The sequence below is a fragment of the Panicum virgatum genome, chromosome 5K, assembly GCF_016808335.1.
Source record: "Panicum virgatum strain AP13 chromosome 5K, P.virgatum_v5, whole genome shotgun sequence".
Taxonomy (NCBI): Eukaryota; Viridiplantae; Streptophyta; class Magnoliopsida; order Poales; family Poaceae; genus Panicum; species Panicum virgatum.
Genome location: NC_053140.1, coordinates 44844121 through 44868283, shown reverse-complemented (window position 1 = coordinate 44868283; position 24163 = coordinate 44844121). Strand labels below are relative to the sequence as shown.

The 24163-nt window shown below is 42.1% G+C and overlaps 1 protein-coding gene across 20 annotated transcripts; it reads left to right on the top strand.

Annotated features, from left to right (window-relative positions):
- The first annotated feature begins 4303 nt into the window (after window positions 1-4303).
- On the top strand, window positions 4304-23604 carry LOC120707706. Of its 20 annotated transcripts, none has more exons than XM_039992674.1 (36): window positions 4304-5502; window positions 5940-6089; window positions 6183-6513; window positions 6628-7038; window positions 7144-7445; window positions 7528-7786; window positions 7861-8122; window positions 8186-8293; window positions 8368-8436; window positions 8572-8856; window positions 10757-10916; window positions 12308-12400; window positions 12743-12845; window positions 12951-13113; window positions 13606-13780; window positions 14440-14559; window positions 14678-15262; window positions 15348-15935; window positions 16088-16156; window positions 16858-16971; window positions 17070-17312; window positions 17599-17646; window positions 17736-17876; window positions 18507-18674; window positions 18754-18816; window positions 19289-19399; window positions 19489-19569; window positions 19687-19734; window positions 20119-20193; window positions 20526-20621; window positions 20806-20886; window positions 20962-21033; window positions 21431-21475; window positions 22174-22257; window positions 22349-22452; window positions 22848-23604. In XM_039992674.1, the coding sequence occupies exons 10-36, from the start codon at window positions 8813-8815 to the stop codon at window positions 22966-22968; spliced, it is 3795 nt and encodes a 1264-aa protein (XP_039848608.1). In that variant the 5' UTR covers window positions 4304-5502; window positions 5940-6089; window positions 6183-6513; window positions 6628-7038; window positions 7144-7445; window positions 7528-7786; window positions 7861-8122; window positions 8186-8293; window positions 8368-8436; window positions 8572-8812; the 3' UTR covers window positions 22969-23604. The 20 variants fall into 20 exon arrangements, with proteins under 20 accessions (XP_039848608.1, XP_039848610.1, XP_039848614.1 ...); XM_039992676.1 differs by having other exon boundaries at window positions 4450-5502; window positions 7528-7781; window positions 7875-8122; XM_039992680.1 differs by having other exon boundaries at window positions 4451-5502; window positions 6009-6089; window positions 7528-7781; window positions 7875-8122.
- Window positions 23605-24163: the final 559 nt, after the last annotated feature.

Here is a 24163-nt window from a genome sequence, read left to right as displayed (position 1 = left end):
TGTTCAGATGCTTTGGCAATTCGACCCCCCCCCCAAAAAAAAGAAAAGAAAAGAAAAGATAAAGAGTCTTTGGTTGTTCAAATCTGCGTCCCATCCTAGATGTTATAAATAACAGCGCAGTGCAATCCGCAAAATCTATAGGATCATGTGGTCACATGCGTCATCTCCGATATGTGGTCACAAATCGTTAGCCATCCTTTTTGAAAGAAAAAAAAAGAATGTGAAACGCGAGGAGGGTCCGCAAATAGTGTAGATAGATAGATACTCCCTCCGTTTCAAATTATAAGACATCCCAAAAATTTTGGAGAGTCAAAGCAATCTCAAGTTTGACCAAAATTATAGAGAGAAATATAAAGATTTATGATATCAAATTGATGTACTATGAAACTATAACTAATAAAGAATCTAATGGTACTTAGTTTATATAATAAATGTTATTATTCTATTATATAAATTTGGTCAAACATAAAAATTTGACTCTCCAAGATTGTTGAAATGTCTTATAATTTGGAACGGAGGGAGTATATAGATACTGAAATATACTGTTGGGCACATGTCTGAACAACTCGATGCAAATGTATAGCACGGTGAGATCATTGATAGTGTAAGCAGGCCTTGGGGAGCATTATTTAGGGGAATCTTATGATCCCAACCCATCAGGGTCTTCCAAACTCTGGACAGAAACTAAGATATGTACACCCAGGGCCAGACATGACCAAGTTGATGTCAGAGAAGCATGGATGTTTAGGCTAATTAATGAAGCTCAGAAAGAGAGAGAAATATGCATCTCCTGGGATTCAGAACGATCCATGAGGCATCATACGGTCCACAAATTTTCGATACATTGCCCCCCTAGATCTTGCATAAAAGTTTGCTCTAGTGCAACTTGTCAAGTTTAACTGCAGGTCTCCAGCATGTGTTTTGATAAGTGTAGTGCGACATCGAAATGGACTACAATATGTCAATACCACAAGCTTACAAGTTACAACTAAGCAAGGAGGGCCTTCTCTTCTTTACAAAAAAAATGAGCCAGAGTCTCGGGGCCCCTCCGTTCTCGCCCTATATAAGTGCACCAGATGCTAGGACAATGACCGTGTGCCAATCAAGCAGAAACACTTTGCCGATAGCAAAAGAATACACTGGCTCAACAAGGCCTGCCCGTTCCTTGAGAGAAACACCCCTGATTTCGCAACCAGGATGAAAAAGGCCATGAGTCAAGGGAAGAATGGTTGCGGCCTTACCAGGATGTTCAAGGATGGTGGCGACCTTAACAGGATGTTGACGGAGCAGAAGGCAAGGCTGTACATCATCCGGCGATGCGTCGCCATGCTTCTCTGCCACCGAGAATCGACGAATGATTAGTGATCAGTGCATTTTTTTGTTCTCGTCCGAGACTCCAATTGTTCTTCTGGTTATTGTTTCCAGAATGTAGGTTTTTTTTTAGGGAACAGAATGTAGGTTTAGCTGTACCTAGAGATATTTTTCAGTTCATCTTCTTTTATGTACCTTTGTTAGATTCTGACATTCCTGTCTTATATTTAATAGATCAGGAATACAGAACTTGTGATAGATCAGGAATGAAAGAATAAATGAAACAATGGAAGAGTATTGATCTGGAACTTTTGGTTGCTTATCAGTTCGTTGTATGAATGTTCGTGACGATGATCTGTAATTTAGAAGACTGCAAGGCATGATAGGTAACTCTAAAGTTATTTTTTCAGGAAATGTCAAAAGAGGTGTGGGAGGTGTGTTTGGGTCTATGTATGACTCTTTTCTTCTTCTATCAATACAATGATACGCAACTCTTTTGCGTGTTCGAGAAAAAAAATTCAGGAAATAATGGCATTTATTATGATGAATTGCTAGACTACTGGAAGAGCTCAAACAAATTTCTCCCTCCTTCACTAATGCAGGTTAATTTTCATTGTGTCATCTAACACCAATTGCGCCATCTTCAAGGAGAATATTTTAGCCACATTACAAACTTATGCCGGCCTAATTATTCTCACATGAGTAGCCAGAAAGCTTGAGTATTAATAAGATTTTCTTTGCCAGGAGATATTCATTTTTCTGCCGTCTTACCCAAACACAGAGATGCAACTTGCAGCACTGGACAACAGCTGCACCTGAAGTATCAAGGTATTAGCATCTAGCATGCAGCATCATTCTGTGTGCATATGAGTATATGTGACCCACATTCTGGCCTAGAATTCTCATAGCACCCGGCATATCTTACCCAAGAGTGGTTACTTGGTTAGATATCTAGCATGCAGCGAAAGGTCTTCTAGCTTGCTTGATTAGATAGCTCTGGTAGCTCTCCTCATGTCATGGGTTCGGCTTCCGGTGAGGAGAGAGCGAATTTTTAGGCTGAGCTTAAAAAAATTCCCCTCGATGGTAAGAGCAGCCAGGTTGGGAGGTCGACCGGAAAGCCGAAGTAGCTTCCTCTTAATGAAATACGGCGGCGGCGGCCACCATACCTCCCTCCCCCCGGTCGAGTTTTTTTAATCTTAACAGTTATATTAGGTGGTACTTGCTGTATTTTCATGTCATCTAAATGATCTGAAAGCTAGAGAACATGTTTTTACCTAGGACCTGGACAGAATATTGAAAGGTTTGCTGCTAATTTATTTGTTTTGAAACTTCTCTGCGGTAATAAAACCAAACCACATATCTTAAATTATACAGCTGCAACCTTTCCAATGGCACTGTCTCATTGGCGGCTTCCAGTTTTGATTAAACAAACTAATGCAAGGATGTGCAGTTCAGCAAACATCAAATTAGGGTAAAGCCCGTTTTTGGACCCTGAACTATCAGGATCGTCCGATTTTGAACCCTGAACTATGAAACCGGGCATCCCACGCCCTTGAACTAACCAAACCGTGCAAAATACCCCCTGAGCCAAAACCAGACCGGTTTCTTGCGACGTTCGTCGTCCGACTTGGCACCAGTCACCGAGTCAGCAAGCGCCGCCCCTCCCCTGCTCCGACCCTGCTCGCCGTGTCACATCCGCCGGCGAGGTCCCGGAGCGGCGGTGGACCTCGGCGCTCGCCGCCACCCCCTGGACCTCGACGCGGCGGGCCTTGCGGGGCTGCACCGGGCTCGCGCAGCTGCGCGGCGGCCGGGCCGACGGGGGCCAGGCACGGCGGCCTCCTTCCCCCTCCCCTGCGCTGCCTCCCTCCCGAGCTCCGGTGGTGGCCCTCTGCTCCCCATCCTCCTCCGTGCGCGAGCGCGGGGCAACGACCATCCACTGCTCCCTCGGCGGCGAGCGCGGACGGCGGAGCGCACCGCGGACGGGTCTCCTCCGCGCCGCCGCGGCCCGCAGGCGGGCGAGCTCCCCGGCGAGCTTCGAATCGGCGGCGGGCCTCCTCCTCCCCGGCAAGCTTCGAATCAGCGGCGGGCCTCCTCCTCCCCGGCCATGGCGGGTCCACGCCGGCGCCCCCCTCCCTCCTCTCTCTCGCGGCCATGGCGTACCGCCGGATCCACCCGAGGCCATGTGACAGGCGTGCCATGGGCGTGCCATGCATCGCGGCCCCGGCCACCCCCGGCGGCACGCCTCCCCGAGCGGGCGAGCAGCGTGCCGCCGTGGGCGGGCATTCCATGGGCGGAGGAGGGCCTCGCTGCGGCGGGCGGAGGAGGGCCATGCGGCGGAGCAAGGGCGGCCATGGGCGGGCACGAAGCGGGGGCGGACGGCAGGACGCGGTGCGGGCGCAGCAACGGCGGATGCGACGGCAGAGGAGTAGAAACGAGAGGAAGAGAGGATAAGGGGCAATTTGGTAATTTCCGATGGGAGGCCAGACTGCCAGCCACATCACAAAACCGCTGCCACGTCATAGCAATACCGCTTTGGTTTCAGCTTGGGGGTATTTTGCACGGTTTGGTTAGTTCAAGGGTGTGGGATGCCCGGTTTCGTAGTTCAGGGTTCAAAATCCATGTTCCGATGAAATACATGAAACGTGGTAGGAATGGACAAATCAAAGGTAACACTTCAGTTGCATGGTTCATGGCCTTGCTTCTACCATGTTGTATGACCCGGATTCTCCTTCCTCTTTCATGACCACCTCTTCTACATTCTATACATTCTAGCTGTTGTGGATCCTCCAAAATATCTATAGAAATTCATAGGGCAGCAAAAAAGATGAGTCTAATGGTAATTGGATGAATGTGCTAGAAATGTGGAGCATGAGGAGGCTCAGTGACCAAGGTAAGCAAGGGTTGCGTGGTGGAGGGTAATGGTAACAGGATGAAAGTGCCGTAAACATGGAGCTTGCAAAGGCTTGGTGGCCAAGGACTGCGTGACAGAGTGGAGGGGGGACAAGCATCCATGATGGGCCTTGGATCCATTTGCTCGCTCCCCCCTACGAGCCCACCAAGCATACATGTGCCACCTACCGTATATGAAACCTCATGCGACATCAATATAAGGGGAATTCTCCAAAAAGTGGTCCACACTCACCTTATCTCTTCCTTTTCTTCACTCGGTCCCTGGCGCAAGCCGGCGAGAGGAAGGGCACCGTGGAGGAACATGGCGACCTCTACTTGGATGGCAAGCGGCAGGTGGCCGGCGATGAGGCAAGTTCTCATCCTCTTCCTCCTCCGTCCCTCGGATTGAGTATGATAGCGCTTGGATTAGGGTTAGGATTCACGATTTAGGGTTTTTGTAGCCACCGGTCACCGACTTGGCGATGGAGACGGCCGTAAAGGCGGTGAGGTAGGAGCGTTATCTGTAGTTGGATGGTGGATATGGCTAGGGCGTGGAGCTCCGAAGTGGTTTATCTTGTTGTCCATGAAGATCGACGGAGGCATCAATCAACCAGATCTGGCAGGAGTTGATGCAGGCATCAGTGATGGGCTCGATAGAAAGGCGGCGGCGGCGACGGAGGTTGTTAAGGTTCATTGAATCCAGCCTATAAACCTGTTTGGACCACTCTGGATTCTAGAATCCAGCTTCCGAAATCCAAACATTACAAATTTTATCACAACTTCCATAATTCAGAAGCTATAGATTATACAATCTTAAAATCTGGGCAAATCTAACTTCTTGGTGATTCTAAAATCTGGAGGCATCCAAACAATCCCTATATACGCCATCGCCTCAAATCCTGTGGGCGCCGGCGGGCGCGTTTTTTTATATATTTTTCAAAATCGTTTTTTACAGAAATATATTTTCGGTTTCATAATTTACAGATTTATATCCCTACCGCCCGGCTGCGGGGCGGCTGGCCCCCTGTCGCCCTTCTGCCAGGCGGTAAGGACCTTAATATAAATAAAATTTATTTTTAATCGCATTTTGGCCCCTGGGGGGAGGCTGCCGCCCGGCAGCCGGTTGGCAGGTACCCGCCGCCCGCTAGCCGTGCGGCAGGCTTCCCCCTATATAAAAGGCTGAGCTTCCCCCTCCCCTCTCATTTGCTTCCCACAACATTTAGAGAGGGGGAGGGAGAGAGTAGGGGTGAGGGAGGGAGTTGCAGCGGCGAAGCCCTGCCGGATTTTGGATCCGAACCGCAGGTAATAAATATTTCTCAACTTTCTCATTCTAAATTTTTTGTATGTTTAATTCTATAATTAGTGTATGCAGCAGTAATGATATTTTAGCGATTTAGGTATTGTTTTTATTATAATTTAGGTAGAATTAGGATTAGTTTCTAGAAAACCCATTTAGGTTTACCAACTATTTTTGTGGTATTGATTAGTTGTTTAATACGAGAAAAAAATTTGAAAAATGCTCAGAAATTGTAGAAAATATTAGAAAAGTATATGAAAAATTCAGATAAATTGTAGAAAATGCAAAAAAATTGTAGAAAATGCAGAAAAATTGTAGAAAATGTTAGAAAAATTTATTTATAAAATTTTATTGTACAAAAATTGTAGAAAATGCTAGAAAAGTTTATGAAAATTTCAGATAAATTGTAGAAAATGCAGAAAAATTATATTTTTTGTGTTAGGTATGGCCGAAGATACGCCAGCTCTACTTGACCGAGTCATAGACTCGTCGCACCGGTCCTTCCTTGCAGTGGTCAGTGCGTGAAATTTAACGTGTTGCGTCTACGTCTACCAGCGGAGTGGATTCCTGTTGACCCACGATGAGTGCCCAGGTGATATGTCATCGGATTATGTTTCTGAGAATACGTTTGTTTCATATACGTTTCCTACATAATGTACTTACCTTTGATCGTTATACTTTTCAGGTTGAGTGAGGCTGGTCTTCTTACTATAGGCCGTCTTGCTGAGAGTGGTTTGGCAAAGCTGGACATGTCCCTACTGACGGCTCTGGTTGATAGATGGAGGCCTGAGACACACACCTTCCACCTCCCTTGTGGGGAGATGGCACCGACCCTACAGGACGTTGCGATGCTGCTGGGTCTTCCTATCAGTAGGGATGCCGTAGGGCCTCGCGTTGTCTCGTCTATGTGGTTGGACAATCTAGAAGAGTGTTTTGCAAATATTGACATCGCGATTGATTTAGAGGAGCACCCAAAAGCAGCAGGGCCTGCCAAGTCATGGATCCTGCAGTTCCAGGTACATACCTCGTTTTGTTATGATTAATGTTAGAGTTATGCTTTTAACTAGTGCAGTTATGATTTTATTTTATAATTGATCTCGTACTCATAAATGTTCATCTTTTCTATGCAGTCGGACAATTTGGCACATGATGCTGATGAGGATAGCGTCACTCGATCCCTTGAGGCATACCTGTTGTGGTTGTTTGGATACATAATGTTCAACAACTCACACGAGGCCTATGTGGATAGGGTGCTTGTGCCTTACGCACAGGAGATCGCAGAGGCAGCTGTGGAGGAAATGCCTCAATACAGTTGGGGTTCAGCGGTACTTGCAGCCACGTACCGTGGCCTCTGCAAGGCATCGGTGCAGAATAAGCACAATGCAATTTTTATAGGATGTCCGATTCTGCTACAGCTTTAGTCGTACGAGAGGATAGCAATTGGCCGTCCGATTATTGACCACTCACCGTATGAGCCGGATATGTACGGTGACACCGAGGACGATAGGCCCACCATGGGGACTCTCTGGTATGCTCGTCAGGTACGGAAATGACTACTACTGCTACTGTTCTGTTGGCAATTCTGTTGCTTTGTTTGACCCTCTTTGTATTTCTTATTGGTATATATTATTATTAATTTTGTGCAGAAGCGTTGGGCCCATGTATAGTCTCGTCGGGTCTATCCTGACTTTGTGGCTGAGTTTGATCGGTTGACACCTGAAGACGTTGTGTGGGAACCCTACTCCGAGTTGGCTATAACCACTCGTGCACCGTTCGGGATATCTTCGGTTTGCTTTTAGGACCAGGCCTTTTGGATGACAACTACAGCGTTGGTGTACGACGTTTACATTGAGGCTCACTGCCCGGACAGAGTCAGGAGATAGTTCGGTCAAAGGCAGTTGTATCTTGTGCCGTCAGTATTGGATCGGGTCCAACACCATGACCACAGGTAACAATTCATATGTCATTTCAGTGACTATGCATTGTACAGTTAACTAATCATATTTGACTAAGTTGTTTTTAATATTTAGTTTGTCGAGGACTGGTCAACCATTCTCGAACATGTGGGTGACAAGGGTGCAGCCTTGGGTCGATGGCTGGGACCAGGCAGAGGAGAACGTGGCGCTTTCGACCCCTGCACACACGGAGGCTTCGTACAGGGCGTACCTGAGCTGGTACGAGGCTAAGACTCGTTGCCGCTTGCTATATGCTGACATGTATCCACAGCCGCATGTTGCGACCCCACATGATGGTTATGCACGACATAGGGATGAGGCATTAACTGGTACAGTGAGTCAAAGTTATCATCGTTTTTCAAATACTTTGGATTAGAGTGTTAATGTCTTTTTTTTTCTTGCTTACAGTTTGAAATGTGCAGGTTGATGAACGTAGATGCCAGGGCGAATTTGATGAGGATTCGAGCGGGATCTATGATGGATAGGAATGAGCAAGAGTCAGCCTGGACCTGAGTTTCACAAAGAGTTCATTCCATGCTTGAAGCCTTTGGTAGCCGGACATCGTACGAGGACTCCTACGGTTCGTCTCAAGCCTCGACCTCGTTTCCTTGTGATCCCACACAGCAGCAGCCTTCCCCAGCACCTTATTGGTCTCAGCAGCATTATCCAGGTACGTGGGAATTCTTACTGACTTCCTACTTTGATAACAACAATTAATTCTCAGTCCATACAAGTGATGGACACCCACCTTATCAACCTCATGGAGGGACCCAGTTTAGTACCATGGCACCAGCTGCAGGGATGTCATTTCAACCAACACAGGCACCACAACGACCTTTCGGTAAACACATAGTTCATATCTTAATTTCAATTAATTTTGGTATGAAGTCTAATTCCTTTTGCATTTACATATAGGATCACAACAGTTATATGATGCGGGACCTTTTTCGTATTACCCTATGGCGACAACAGAAGGAACGCAAGGTAAATACCTAATTCGTGGTCCGAATTTATCATGTTCTTCTTATTTCTATGAATATTTTAAATAATTAGAACGGTTTACAGGATCGCACCACCAGCTTCCTGATATGGGTCCTTCTTCGTATCCACCACCAACAGGTACGTACGATGAATATGTACCCAAATATATGACTTATAAGACGATGATTAAGATATCTTAATTGCTACTGCATATGGGCCACACAAGATACTTTTGAGGCGAGCTTCGAAGACTGGAGTCGGTTATTTTCTACACCTAACCAGCAGGCCGATCCTACTTTCCAGACACCTGTGGTCACCGGACGTCCAGGTAGAGACGTAGGGCCTCTAGACCGACACACTTACCTTACAGACCACGTCCATGCACATCGTAAAAGAGGTCGACATGGCCGGGGTGGTTAGGAGGTGCTTTTAATTATTTCTGTATTTTTGTTATGGACATGTCGTCATGTTATACTTATTTCGTTCTCATGCATCACTTATTTCGTTCTCAGTTGCGTATGTGTATGAATTGTTAAGTTATACTTTTCATATTCATCTACTTTACTAACAGTTTTTATTTCTATCCAAAATATTTAAAACCACATCTAATGCCGCACTGCCGGTCAAGGTTTAACCTGCAGCCCCCCTGCCGGGTGGCGGGTAGGCCTACCTGACGCCCGGCAGGGGGACTGCCTCCTCCAGGGGCCAAAATACGATTAAAAATAAATTTTATTTACATTAAGATCCCTACCGCCCGGCAGGAGGGAGGCAGGGGGCCGGCCGCCCCGCAGCCGGGCGGTAGGGGTATAAATCTGTAAATTATGAAATCGAAAATATATTTCTGTAAAAAACGATTTTGAAAAATATAAAAATAAAAAAAACGCCCGGCGGGCAGCGTTGGAAAAGTAGTAATATAAGGAAAAAAAAAACAGGGGCCGCGGCGCACCTTTGGCTCGACAGGCACAGAGGCCCCCACGCGGCCCACGCTGCCAAACCGGACGGCGCGGAGACACTTACGCGTGGGCCCCGGTAGAACCTCAAACGGTCCTACGCGTCGGTCTCCTCCGCCCTATAACGTCGTGAAGGCTAGCGGCCAGTCTCTCCTTGGCCTGGCCCTTCTCCGCTCCTCGCCTCCTCTATCCCCGTGGCCTGAGCGGCCGCCTCGGCCCCGTGCTCCTCCCGCCGCTGCGTCGCCTCCTGCTTTGCAGCCTGCGGCCACTGCCAAAACAGAAACCCTACCACTAACCCAATCGTAGCTTCGGCTGAGCTGCCACTGCGTACTCCTACCGGCCGCAGACCCTCGCCCTAGCTGTCCCTCTGCGTGCCCGCGAGGCGCTGCGCCCCTGAGCTAGGGTTTAGGCCCCGAGCCCATGGAATTCGGGGCGGACGGCGCCCGGTGGCCGCCGCCGCCACCGCCGGGAGACCGCGGGGAGGTTGCCTCACCCCGCTTCGATTCGTCCCGTGCCATCAGGTGAGCCGCAGGTCATACCTTCCTGCACTTTCGTATCCGATGTAGTGATGCCCTCTCTCAGGCATGCTGGCAAAATTGTTTATATTGTTAGGTCTGTTTTCTTCATGAATTCAGGACCTGTAGCTTCTCTTCATGAATTCCGGACCTGTAGCTGGTTTTAGTTGGAGTCGACGTTACTGAAGTTGCTGAGTAAATTGTTATTGGATTAACCTTCGTAGATCTGACTTGCTCCGTTTTGCATCCATGCGTGCACGGCTGTTCTTGTGAAATTTTATGAGCGTGGGCTTGTCCAAGTTGTGATTTCTGTTATTAGCCTCTAGGGATCTGAGTTGAGCCTGGTATCAGCAGTGGAGCTGAGAAATTAATTAATTTTTGCACGAATCTGCAATAGCAGGAATAGTGCTCATTGATTTAGCGTGGTTTGGTTGATACCATCTGGTAGGAGGATGAAGCAATGATGTCAAAGTTTTGTTTCAATACCACATTCTTAATTAATTGAAGCATGGATCTTTGGAATGACGGGGTGGAACCCATGCTTGTGGGATAGAAGTTTTTTGTTATCTTTATATATGGTGTTTTGGTCAAGATAAATGTCCAATAATATCTTTAAATCTATATATTATTTTTTCCCCTGTTGATTCAAGGTTATATATTGTTTAAAGTGTCATTGATCTTCTTTAAGCAACTTGAGTACCCGTGAACAACTTGCTGAAATTCTTTGGAGGTAGTAAAATTGGACCTAATGTTTAGCCTAGTGCGAGTTAACAAAAAATTTGTTTATTTCGTTATTCCTTCCTTTCTGCTTGGGAAAACTGCTGTGGTAGTTCTCATATATATGTTTCTTTCTGACAGATTACTGAGAGAGCTTGGCACAAATGTAACAGAAGATTTGGTTGTGCTGATGCCAAATTTGCTGTCATTTTTGAAGCATGATGATCCTGCGGTTGTTAAGCAATCTATAGCTAGTGGGACAAATTTATTTGCTGCTGTATTGGAAGAGATGGCACTTCAGGTTGTTCTTTGTAAAACAGATATTTATCAATGAATAAATCCACAATTGTTGTAACTACCTACCGTTGTGGTGTTGCTATGATTATTTGATGAGGTTATTTGCTTAGTTGTTTCGGAATGTCTCACAAAATCCATCGGAGTGAATACTACGCTACAAGAAATGCCTGTTGCCTAACATAAAGCCTAGTTTTCATAGCAAGAGTTTCAAACTGCAATGCATGCTGTAGTGGTTGAAGACAGTGTAAATCCAGCCTTTTGTTGTTTTTTCCTGTTTACACTTTGTCAGTTCATGCAGAACAGTAACAGCCATTGACTTAGTGCTGCCGATGAAAGCACTTTTGTCTGTTCTCGGCTGTTGGCATGTTGAGAGTGAATGCATCTCTTTTTGGTCATCCAAGAACTGAAGACCACACAACCTAGTATGCTGCCACTGAAAGGCCAATCATTTTAGTTGTTTGCAAGGATTTAACCAAAACCTCCAAATACTTGTGAAGTCTGCTTCAACCATTCTTTCATTCTGAAACTCATTGTTTGCACCCTTTTCTTTTAATATTTGCTACACGGTCTCCATGAAAAACATGAGGGCAAGAATAGGCCTGATTCAACAAATGCTAGAATAGTATGGACAAAGAGCTGCATGACAATTTGGTGCTCATTTTTAGCATTTGAGAAAAGTCAGTTAACATAATGACCTCCTTGCCCTAACTCAACCATCTTAAATGTATACCCGCATTAAAGTGTTAATAAATGCACTGGATTTCCTTGTACTATTCATATTGCCATGAAAGAGAAACAAAGCCAACAGCATCCAGTTAAATGTTTGAAGGAATTTTGTAAATTTTATATGTTTAGCCAAGTGTCAAGTTAAAAGTGGTGCTTCCCAGTTGTATACACGACTATATCCATAATTCCGTAGGACTGTTAGAATTTGCTAGTGGTAAGAGCAATGTATTATTCTTCATGAAATATAATTGTGCGGGAGTGTAGAAGCTTATGGATCAGTGTTTCCCATTTGACTATGAGTTACACATCAAACTCTTAATTTTACATTTTTGTGCTATTGAATGTAGAATGCATGAAACTGAACCTGTTTTCTTACCCTGTGACATCTAGAATTCCAGACATCAAGAGGGAAAACAAATTTGAAATTTGTCAAACTAATCGAGGCATTATTTGTTTGGACTAATATCCAAGAATGATGTGTACTGAATTGTACTATTAATCTGGCATTGCCCCCCTGTTTTTGGAAAATATGAAGCATTCGTCAATTGCTTTTCATGGCACATGGGTTTCCTGCTTTGATTTGACGTTATTTATAACTTTATCTTTTACATGTTAGTAACTTGCTGCTCTTAGAATTGTTCCTGGTACTCACTATTCTACTGTATCTAGATTAACAAGTGCGGAAAACTTGAAGCTTGGCTCGAAGACTTGTGGGCTTGGATGAAGCAGTTCAAAGATGCAGTCCGTGGTGTGATGCATGAGGTTTGGTTTAATGCTGCATACATACAATAAATGCAACTGCTGTTAATCTGTCATGAGTAGTCGACACATCATGCAATTATCTAAAACTTTAAAACTGTGGGGGTCTTCATTGTTGTATTCCTCTTGATTTTGTTTAATTTTTAGTGGTGGTAAGTTGCTAGATGATACTATTGTACTTTACTGCAGTGCTTCCTGGGAATATAACCTGTTTTATGAAAAAAAAGACATGTCTGAGATCAGATGCAACTGTTAGCGCTGTGATTTCTGTGTGTGTTGGGGGGGGGGGGGGAGGGGTTATATTCTGTTACTGGCTGACACTATTGTTTGTGTGACATGTAACAGCCTGGACCTATTGCAACTAAACTACTCGCTGTAAAGTTCATTGAAACATGGATTTTGTGTTGCACATCTCAAGCCAACAGTGACCAAATACAGCCAACTGAAGGTGGCATTTTCCAGATTAACAGTAACAATTAATTGGGCAATATATATATTTTTTTATAGAAACTGGCTTTCACATTAACAAAGTATGCCTTCACCCTACATACAGGGAAAAACTGGAGATTTGATATTTCACGATTATCTCAATTTCATCCTAGCCTTGATCCTGTTGTTCTGGAAGCTGATGCACACAGAGCTCTCATCCTCCTCCTGGATATTCTGCAATCAGCTTATGCTCATCGAGGATCCTTCCTAGTTGGCACCATTAATTCGTAAGGGTTTTTACCAGCTGTATTGCATATATTGAGTACAAGTGATTCATCACACTCCCATTATTCCTTCATTTTATCCTGTCTCATTAAATAGCATCCTCTATGCATGATGATAAACATGATGATAAACATGAGTTTATTTAACACATGGCATCGTTTTTTAGCTATCCACATGTTTATCCTGAATTGTGAATATGTAAGCATTATGGAATAATTGAAATACTTTAGCTGATTGACGTCTTACACTTTTACCATATAACCTAAGTTCTTTGTGATCCTCTGACCTCTTATTTTGGCCTTTTGCCTGACCATTTAGTTTGGCCTTTGTGTGTGTTGGCATGCGTGCTTGGCTGCCAGCCCAGCTATATGTAAAGATCGAATATATCTTTGAAGCTTGGGGCTATGCATCTATTTGTACTGTTCACCTTACATGGCTGCATAGTTGTCTAAGATGTATTTGTTATTCTGAAATGCATATATGTCGTTTGTCAGTCTTGCGGCAGTTGTAAAGAATCGGCCAATTTACTATGACCGTGTGCTGCCAGTGCTACTTGATTTCAACCCTGGCTTGGAAACTGCAAAAGGTGCACACTCAGCAAGCCTGCGTTATGCCCTAAGAGCAGCCTTTTTGGGGTTTCTAAGGAGTCCTCACCAGGCAATGGTTGAGGTAAGATCATCTAATACAAGTTAAGGATCAGTTATCATTGATAGACTATCTGATTGAATGGATATACTTCATGCCTCGATGCAGCTAAAAGATTCTTAAACTGTTGCTATAATTGTTTTTTAATTTGCAATGAAATGTAACTTGGTTAGCCCGCTATTACGTTCTTACTCCATATTATGGCCAATTAACTAATTGTAATCCAATTTATGATGATTGATTGTAAATATGGAGGTCATATGTCAAATAATGACCAAGTGAGACACAATTCAGCTCTAGTATCTTTGGATTGTAAATTTATTGAGAACCTGGTCTGAGTTATTCAGCCTCTTTTCAGGGAATCACTCCCTCAAGAGGTCCCCACACCCCTTCTTCTTTTTTTTGATCTGGAATCTGTCTGATTTACCTAAGGAAAAAAAATTTGGTTGATCTTCCTGGAATCTTTTATGTGTGGCATGTCTTGTTGGGGTAACTGTTGATAATTAAATAAACTGACTAATATGTTTATGAGCTATCCAGAGACTTATTGTTTCTTTTATCGTATCCCAGAGCAGTATACCATTAATTTTTTTGTAAGCATTTGTTTAGGATTTACATATCTCATATTTGATTTTTACATATATTAGTTGTCAACCTAACCAGAGACTTTCTTCTCTGGACAGTCCAAAGACATATTGATGCGGCGGCTTCGTGCTCTCAGCCCTGGCGAGGCAATGGAACAAAATATTAGGCAGGCAGAGAAGATGTCTAGGAATATTGAGCGTGCTTCTCGCGCTGCCAAGGTATGCTTATACAATCCTTGTCAATGGATTGTACACATACCTTTGAAAATATGCTTCCTTTATGAGTTATGTGTTGTTTTCTCCTTTGAAGAATTTAAGCTGTTTTCTTATGTCACAGGATGAGTCTCCAGCATGGGAGATGCCTTATGGAGATAATCGGAACAAACCTGCTGATAGACCAAGTGATGTTCTTGCTATGTCTGATGGCATAGCTAAGAGAGCAAGATTTGACACATCTGCCACTTCTAACTTGCCAGTTCTGGGATCCTCTGATTATTCTGATATGCAGACTGACAATGATGCCAATGTGGGCCATTTATCTGATCCAGCTCTTTTGAACAGTGACGTGTCTCCTGTTGAGAAGATGATTGAAATGATTGGTGCTTTACTTGCTGAAGGAGAAAGAGGAGCTGAATCCCTGGGTATTCTTGTCTCAACAGTAGAGGCAGATGTCATGGCGGACATTGTGATAGAAACAATGAAACATCTACCAGGAGCCTCATTTCCTTTAGCAAAAAATAATGGTGTCCAGAAACCGGATTTTAAATATTCATCTGGTCTCTTAACAGAGAACCTGGCAGTCAATCCAGACTCGTCACTGTTCGCTGCACCATCAACATCCACAGCTGATGGAGTCAGCATCTCACCATCTGACCCCCTTTTTATGCCTGGTGTTCATGATGCTAAGCGTGATCCAAGAAGGGTACGATCTGTCTTTTGGTGATTCTCAGGTTGTGTTTTATGAAGTCAGCAGAAATGCCTATTCTGAGGATGCTGATGTCTTGCAGGACCCTCGTCGCCTCGATCCACGGCGGACAGTGTCACCTGCTGCTGTAAATTCGTTACAGGTGAGGGTGGAAACTAATAGCATGCATCAGACAGATAATTTGCCAAATGCACTTTGCTCCAATTCTGGGAAGGCTGAAAACTATTCAGATTATTCAAGAGATTTACCAAAAAATGAAGATGAACATCACTCAGCTTCTCAACCCAGTCAAACAATTGCCAAAGACAAGTCAGAGCTTTCAGATGTTACCACTGAGCCGGAGCCAACCTTTGAAGTTGAGGCACCAGTGGATGTTGGGATTCATTCTTCTGATGTCGATGAAGAGATGCTGAATCCCATGTCTTCAGAAGTTACTTCAATAGATGAATCTGATAGTTTGGATTTAGAGGTTGATCCCTTTTTACCAGGTCCTGAGGCATCAACACCAGATGATACCAATCACGACTTGGCAGTTATTACATCTCATTTGGAACTAAGTGATAAAAAGAAATCCTTATTGAACAAACTTGCCATTGGGCGGATAATTGGTGATTACAAGAAAGATAGTCTCAATGCCAGATTTTCTTTGCTTGCACATTTGATTGCCCAGGTATCATTGACATATCGGGATCTTTATTCTTGTTCATACTAGAGCTTAGTAATTTGTTTTTTCAAACCTCTTTTGTTTACTTGCTAATACTCTGAATGTACCTTCAGTATTTTGTTCTCACAGTACTGCCTTTTCAATCTGTGGCTTCGCAGAGTGCTGATGATGATAATATTATGGATTTGATTCAGAGGCACATTATCTTTCATTATCATGATCAGAAGGTACTTTACTAACAGTAAATTATATCAACTGTTTGGTGTTACCAGCATTGCTGTAAACAGAGCAGAAACATCCATCCTTTCGATATATCAATTCACTAGGGATTAGAATTTGGCTGAGTTTAGGATCTTAATTCATTATTCTCGTTGGGGTTATAATGCACATGCAGAACATATTAAGTCGTGAGATGTAAATTTAGACACTAAAACTCGGGTCACAATAGTGAACTTGGCTGGAACTATCATGACAAGCTGGTCATGAGCACAACACTAAGCTTGAAGTTGGTTTCAAGCTGATGAGCAGAGATTTGGTTTAATAGAACATGAGCATAAATTGAACCTATTAGAGCCAATCTCATTCTTCTCCTGATCTTTTGATCTTTCACACATGTGGGCAGTTGTCATTACTAGGGTTCAACTGATGAAGTGATCTTGTGTCTTCTGATCTTCTCTATCCGTTGCCCATTTCTGTTGAGCTTGAACCTTTTAAATGTTCATCAAGTTGAGCGAATGCTGCTAATTTAGCGTGTCCACAAGACAGGCTGATTCAAGATCATCATATTTAGCTATGTTTGAGATTGTTAAGCTTACTCTGCTTGTCATGTAATTCATAATTGCCAACTCCCAGACCATGCATGCGCCATATTAGTTATCTGGTAACTTCCCTCGTAAGATTCTCACCGCTGCCACACGTGTTTTTGTAGGGGCATGAACTGGCAATGCATGTATTGTATCTGCTACAGAGTATGAATGTTGCTAATTCGCCAGAAAGCTCTACCTCCACTTCTAAACATTATGAAAAGTTCTTTCTATCACTTGTAAGCATGCTCATCATTGTCAAGTCCTGTATGTTCTTTCTGGCAATTGAAATAAGGAAAGAAATAACATTTGTCATTTCTTTTGTTCTCATCTCTAGGCGAGGTCCTTGATTGACTCAATGCCTGCTTCAGACAAGTCATTTAGCAAACTTTTATGTGATGCGCCATATCTGCCTGAGTCTTCATTTAGATTACTAGAGGGTCTTTGCATGTCAGAAGACAACAGCCAACAAATAAAGGACGGGGATGGTGACCGTGTCACCCAAGGCCTGGGGACTGTATGGAGCCTTATCTTGGGCCGGCCTCCGCTTCGCCATGTTTGCTTGGATATTGCTCTGAAGGTTTGCTTGTTTCCTTCTCAAGTCTCAACTTCTAGAAATACAATTGGATATTTTTCTAAGTTGGCATGTCAATGTTTGAGTTTACTTAGTCATATTATCTTCATTTCTGTGTAATATTTCCATTAACCTCAAGTGCAGGCCTGCATCGCTCACATTCTGTGCTACTATAGTTTCCAATTTATGATAATGCCAAACTTAGTTCAGAAAAATGGTATAATTTTTTTTATAATAAATGTGGCTGTTATATTATTCTGTGCTGCACTTGTTCTTTGTTGTTAATTTGCAGTGTGCCGTCCACTCTCAAGATGAAGTCAGGGGAAAGGCAGTTAGATTGGTATGGGAACAACAATGCCCTATCATTTCTTTGTTTTGACTTGATATAACACTAGGCTATGTAATGCTGATACATGCATTATATCGTAGGTTGCAAAAAGGCTATATGATCTGACATACGCAACAGAAAAAATCGAGCAGTTCGCCACAGATAGTCTTGTAGGAGTTGCTAATGAGCATGATGTGGACACAGATATTAACTTGAAACCCTTAAAAGAATCTACAGCTGAGGTAACTCTGATTTTGATCTTTATGCTGGTTTGACCTCTTTTCTTTGTCAGGCTCTACTAGGGGTTGGCAAAGAGATTATGGAACATCCTAACTATTCAAATACCTATTTTGAATTCAGAAAATATATTGGGTTTTCCTGTTGGAATTGTAGTTTCTGTTCCATTTGACTTCATTGTTAAAAGTGAACTATGGATGTGAATTCACCCAAAGTACTGTGTCTTCGGTACTTTCATTTGAATTTTAATTCGGGAAACTAACATACACATATTGTAGCATGTTTTGGACTTTTGGTTAGAAAAATACCAAGGATAATTTAAAACCGATGTAGTAGCCCCATAAGCTTGTTGAAGTTCAGCAAATAAGCTGTTTGTTAAAACGAAACTTTTGCTGATTGCACACGCAGCTTTTATTGTCCCAGACTTGTTTTACCAAAAGGCTTTGTTGTTGTTGTTGTTGATGTTGAGACTTGTTTTACCATCTAGCAGTGTAGAATAGGGTTGATTTCTTAGAATTTAATTATTTGCGGCTCTCATCTTCTTTACACAGGGATAGAATGGCTTAAGATTATTTTCAATATTTACTTCATTTTGTTTGAATATTTCACTGATCACCAATCTTTCTTGAAAGCAGTTTGAGGTAGGCAGTCAGGAAACTTCAGTTAGCGGTTCTCAGATTCCAGATGCTGGGTGTTCTGAAAGTGGGTCACTCAAGACATCATTGATTTCACCGAAACAATCCTCAGTATCATTATCTGAGGCAAAACGCCATACGTCTTTGTTCTTTGCACTTTGCACAAAGGTATCCATTATGTAAATGGTATCTTGCTCTTTTCTTTTCTTCTTTTTGAGTGGTGGTAAAAGCATTTTGTTTCTTCCAGAGGCCTAATCTTCTTCAGCATCTGTTCAATGTTTATGGAAGGTCTCCAAAAGTTGTCAAGCAGGTTGGCCTGTACTTTTGCAATGTGCTTAGATTTCTAAATACTGACTACTCCCTCAGATTTAAAATACATGTCGTTTTAGGATTCGTGCTAGTCATTTTTTTAATCTTTGACCACCAATATAAAAAAAAATAGATTCATGATGCAGCACAGATGCTATTAGATATTTAGCTTCACTGCAAAAATATTCTTTTACAGTATTAGTTATGTTCTTTTTGAAATGCTACTCTGTATGTTCGGTATTTCCATTGTTGAAATGGAAATGGGGGTTGCCTCGGATCGAAAAAAAATGTTCTTTTGAAATGTCATATTTTTCATACAAATTGTTGGTCAAAGTTTCACCTTGTAGACTGTGTCAATGTCCTAAACGGCATGTATTTTGAATTGGGAGGGGGGCGGGGGGGGGGGGGGGGGGGAGGGGGTTTGATGGTGAATACAAGTACTGGCTGCTCATTGTGGTGCAATTTTTATCCAGTGTATCCATTGGCATATGCCCAGCCTTGTAAGTAATTTGGGGTCCTCATGTCCTGAGATGCTGAACATAATTCATAATCCACCTGAAGGCAGCGTACATCTTATTACCTTGGTATATCACCCTTTTCCCGACTTGTGTTTATACATCATCTTAATGAAAATAAGTTCTATATGCTTATTTTTTATTTTCTCATTTTAAAGATACTACAAACATTGACTGACGAGTCAACTCCTTCAGCTGACCTAGTTGCTGCTGTTAAACAATTATATAATACCCTGAAGGTATGCATAAAGTCTGCTCTCGCTTTGTACTGCTTGAAATTCACTTGTTTGCACTTTTGACAGTTATTTGTTTGTTTATTTAACGTGTTTGCTGAGTCTTGTGACTTTCTCTGGCAGGATGCATCCATTCTTATTCCTTTGCTGCCTTCATTTCCAAAGGAAGAGGTATATGTTTCAAATTTTATCACCCCATCGAATGTCCATAATTTGTAGTGGTGCTTCAACTTTGATCACGTCTGTTTGATGTAGACTTTTCTTTTCTTTTTAGTTGTGCAAATTTATTTAGGAGTGACATGGCAATATGGAATTCCAAATTAATTTACACATATTAAAAAATGTATGTTCAATATCATTTTGAACAATCACAATTGATGTTATTGTTTTTTTGATACTTTACATTTTGTGTGGTTCTTAACAATTGCAATTATTTTATGAATTTCATGCATTTTGTTTCTTCGGTTATTATGGATTTCATTCTTTTTTTCGATAATGATAGAATTGACATGTTTTATGAATTGCACATAATTTCTCTTATTACACTGGTCTCAGGTATTGCCCATATTTCCGAGGCTAGTTGATCTTCCGCTTGAGAAATTCCAAGATGCGCTTGCTCGGATATTGCAGGTGATTATTACACTGATACACTCCATTAACATGCATTACGTAACTCCTTCATTTTGAGCTCACAACAAAGGCCTGTCTGAGCTTTGGATTTGATGTTGGAAAATGTTGAAGTATGAACATATATGCCTGTTTGAGCCTCAATGTGATGGTGGAAGTATTAAAGTATAAGCAGGCTAGCTCTATTTAGGGCTGACCTGTTTGTGTTCTTTAGCATAATTTCTTACTTTTATGGTTGAGACAATGATGTCAGTGATTTGTTATCAAGGATGCATCTGTAATCTATTGTTAGCAAGTTATGTTTCTTAACCTTTCAACTAAATATCTTTTTACAGGGAACTGCTCATACCGGTCCAGCATTGACTCCTGCTGAAGTTCTGATTGCAATTCATGATATTAACCCAGAGAAAGATAAAGTTGCCTTAAAAAAGGTAATAACATTTACTATAATTGTTTAAATATCATATCATAATATTCTGACATGTTATGTAGAGATCGTATGGCTCCTGAATGATTTTGTACCCAAACACATCCACATGCATTTGTCTAATGTGTGTCATGTGTCTTCATTTATTTTCATGATTCTTTTAAGCTGCTGATGGAGACTCATTTCAGGTCACAGATGCTTGTACAGCATGCTTTGAGCAGCGTACGGTATTTACTCAGCAAGTCTTGGAGAAGTCACTGAATCAATTGGTAAGCATTACCACTGTATTGCAGTTTTGTGCATCTTTATTTTTGCCTTGCTTAATAAGTTTGACTGCTTTGCAGGTTGACAGGATACCAATTCCTCTTCTTTTTATGAGAACAGTTATTCAAGCACTTGATGCTTTCCCAGCTTTGGTACGCTGATTCTTGTTTTAATTCATGCATAATGAATTTGATCTGTTTATATTTGTTGGGAAAACGCTTGCTTTGCTAGATCATCTGTTCCTTTTGGGATCACTCTAATACACTCTTGAATATATTATTAAAAACTAAATGGTTACTTGCTAACTAACCTGTTGGTACTGTATGTTCTTGCTGATCAGATGCTGTATAGATCCCTATATTTCATTGCCTTTTTCCTCTATATTGTTTACAAAGACACTAATTTTGTTTCAGACTATGAACAATTTGGTCATGCCATTTTGCATTGTTTTCCATTTTCAAAACTATTATATTTGGGTACAGCTGTACAGAACAGTGAAGGGCATTGTGTTTATGATTTTCAGTTATCTGATCATCTTTACATATTCAGGTTGATTTTGTCATGGGAATACTCTCTAGGCTTGTCAATAAACAGGTCTGTCAATTTCCAGTGTCTCATGCAGTCGTAATTTGTTATATGACCTATTTAATTTCCTATGCTGTTGATTGACCAACCAAGAATCCATGTTATATCAAAGCTTAACCAAAACCCAACAAAGTTGTTCTATAGCTATATTCTTACCTAGCGAAAGAAGCTACTTTAACATATAGATACCCCCAGAGTGTTCGAACCCAGTTGGTGTAGTTCACTTTTCATATATGAAACTTAGAAACTTAATAGAGCCACTTTGTCATTTTCAGAAGATTAGTTATCACTGAAGCGTCCTAAATCCTAATATTATTAAAAAAAACTGGCTGAGAAAAACCCCGAACCTCGGCTTCACGCTATTGGGCCGCACTGTAACCTGGGCCAACCACGACCCAATGGGTTGGCGACCACTGCAACCAACCCCTGGTAGGAGGGCCCAAACTAACCACAGGTGCCACAGGTCTGCGACCTGCCACTAATTTTTTGGGTTGTCAGCGAGGGGATTTTTTTTTGTATCACCGTGATTTGAACCCTAGTTGGTGTCTCCCTCGACTGGGGAGCTTATCATTACACTACAAGAGTGTTGGCAGTGTTCTAATATTATTAATCCATATTGTTTGTAATTACGAAGAAATCTAGTTAGGTTTTCTATTTTGACGTATTGAGTGCTGAGCCTTTTTTTTTGTTTTTTTTTTGCGCTGCAGATATGGAAAATGCCAAAGCTATGGGTTGGGTTTTTAAAATTGGCATTCCAGACTCAGCCACGTTCTTTCGATGTCTTATTACAGGTATTATCCAATTTATCCTATCATATTACAGAAGCATTCCTGGATATCTATAATTCTGTTTTCTGATATCATATCCGGCTGCTACCTGTAGCTACCTCCACCACAGCTTGAATATATGTTGAATAAGTATCCCAATCTTCGAACACCTCTTTCTTCCTTTGTTAATCAGCGGAACATGCATAACACCTTGCCCAGGTACCTTTACAATATTACTGTTGGTTATACAAGCTTACTAAATACCTTCTTTTGTTGGCTTGAGCAGCAGATACTTCAACTTCCATTGTGTGCTATAATCTGAGTCACCCAAAATAGCATCAGTTTCTTTCCTTTTATTGGTTTGCTGTGCAAAATAGCATCAGTTTTATATTTGTGTTGTATGGCCAAGTGCCAGCCTCATAACATGTGCCTTATTGATCTTGAGATGTGTCCTGTTTATCGAGATATGAAAATTTTGATCGGAGTTTGTTCGGGCTATCTCAGTGTTCTATCAGTGAAACCATCAATACTATTATACCCTGCAGAATTTATCAAAGTATTCTTAGTTTTAATCTTCCTGACGTGCCTTATGCTGTGATTTCTCCTAATTGCAGACAGATTTTGAAAATTCTGGGCTTCTTTAGCGAACCTCAGCAGGCACCAATATCGTTTGTGCCTGCTACATTACAGACAGCAGATGCAACCTCCTCACTTCCTGGTGCAACCCTGATGTGAGTACGACGTTGTAGTACCAATCGGGCACTTACAGATCTTTGTAGACAGGAGTGATATGGGCTTGGAATGGAGCATGGAGGAAGATTGCTGTCCATCAGACATGCTGCTATTCTGTGATGACAAGTGGCTAGAAGTGCTTCCTTAGGAGATGTCGACAACAAAGAGAAGATAATTGTTTGGAGTGAGGTCCAGTGTTTGTGCAGGAGGGTTTGATTCTATGAATTGAAGTCCATCCAAGTTGTATAGTAGCTGTACTATTATGGCAAAATGTCCCATCGTCGAGGTTTGAGAGTCCCTCGATTGCAGGCCCAGGCAAAGCAAAAGGAAAGAGCTTAGGCTCATTACAGGAACGTAACCCATATTACCCGATCTCCATCTTTGTCTTCCTGGAAACAAGGAAGTCGGATCGCAGCAGCTGCATTCCTTTCATAGGGAGCCGGCATTTGACTAATTTACTCTAACCATTGCTGTAACAATTTGTCTGTGTACATTAGTTAATTGAGTTTTGCTGCCAGTGTTAACAAACATGCTCGCGCTTCCATCTGTTTCGTTATACTTGTTCTCTCTGGCGACAATAATTTACCGTCATGAGAGAATCCGCTAATCAAGAAACCAATAAATGGTAATGATTTTATATGGGGTTTCCGCATCATGTGACTTCATTTCTATGAATTCATAATTAGCGTATCTTTCCCCATTGGAGTTATTATTGTCTTGATGTACTTGATAAGTCCTCCCTCCATTTTAAAATGTAGGTCGTTTTGATTTTTTTAGATTCATATATTTTGCTATATATCTAGACATATGTTATATCTAAATGCTTAGCAAACACTATGAATTTAGAAAAGCTAAAACAATCTACACTTTGGAACGGAGAGAATATGTGGTTGGGTATGTTAATTTTTTTGCGGGTAATTGGGTATGTTAAATTGCCCTTTCGGCTCTGGCCTCATACTTTTTACTTTAGAACTGACTGTACTAAACAAAATTGCGCTAGAATGCGTTTCAATTAAGGGACACTGGAATGCAACGAGAGACGCTGCAAAAGAAGAGCTACACCAACACCAGCGGTTCTGTATTGAAAAACCGATCACACGGAATAACCTTGCTCTCATAGATCTCTCTTTTTTTTTAAGGTTAATGTTGATTCTGTTCGTTCACTCAAAAGTGCGCAACAAAACTCGGAGTACTAAGC

What these genes read in the sequence shown, in the direction of transcription:
- LOC120707706 (XM_039992673.1), top strand. Translation starts at nt 9,804, where the DNA reads ATGGAATTCGGGGCGGACGGCGCCCGGTGGCCGCCGCCGCCACCGCCG. An exon ending in GTGCTTCTCGCGCTGCCAAG is followed by an intron (nt 14,560 to 14,677) that starts GTATGCTTATAC and finishes CTTATGTCACAG; the next exon opens with GATGAGTCTCCAGCATGGGA. An exon ending in CGCTTGCTCGGATATTGCAG is followed by an intron (nt 20,194 to 20,525) that starts GTGATTATTACA and finishes ATCTTTTTACAG; the next exon opens with GGAACTGCTCATACCGGTCC.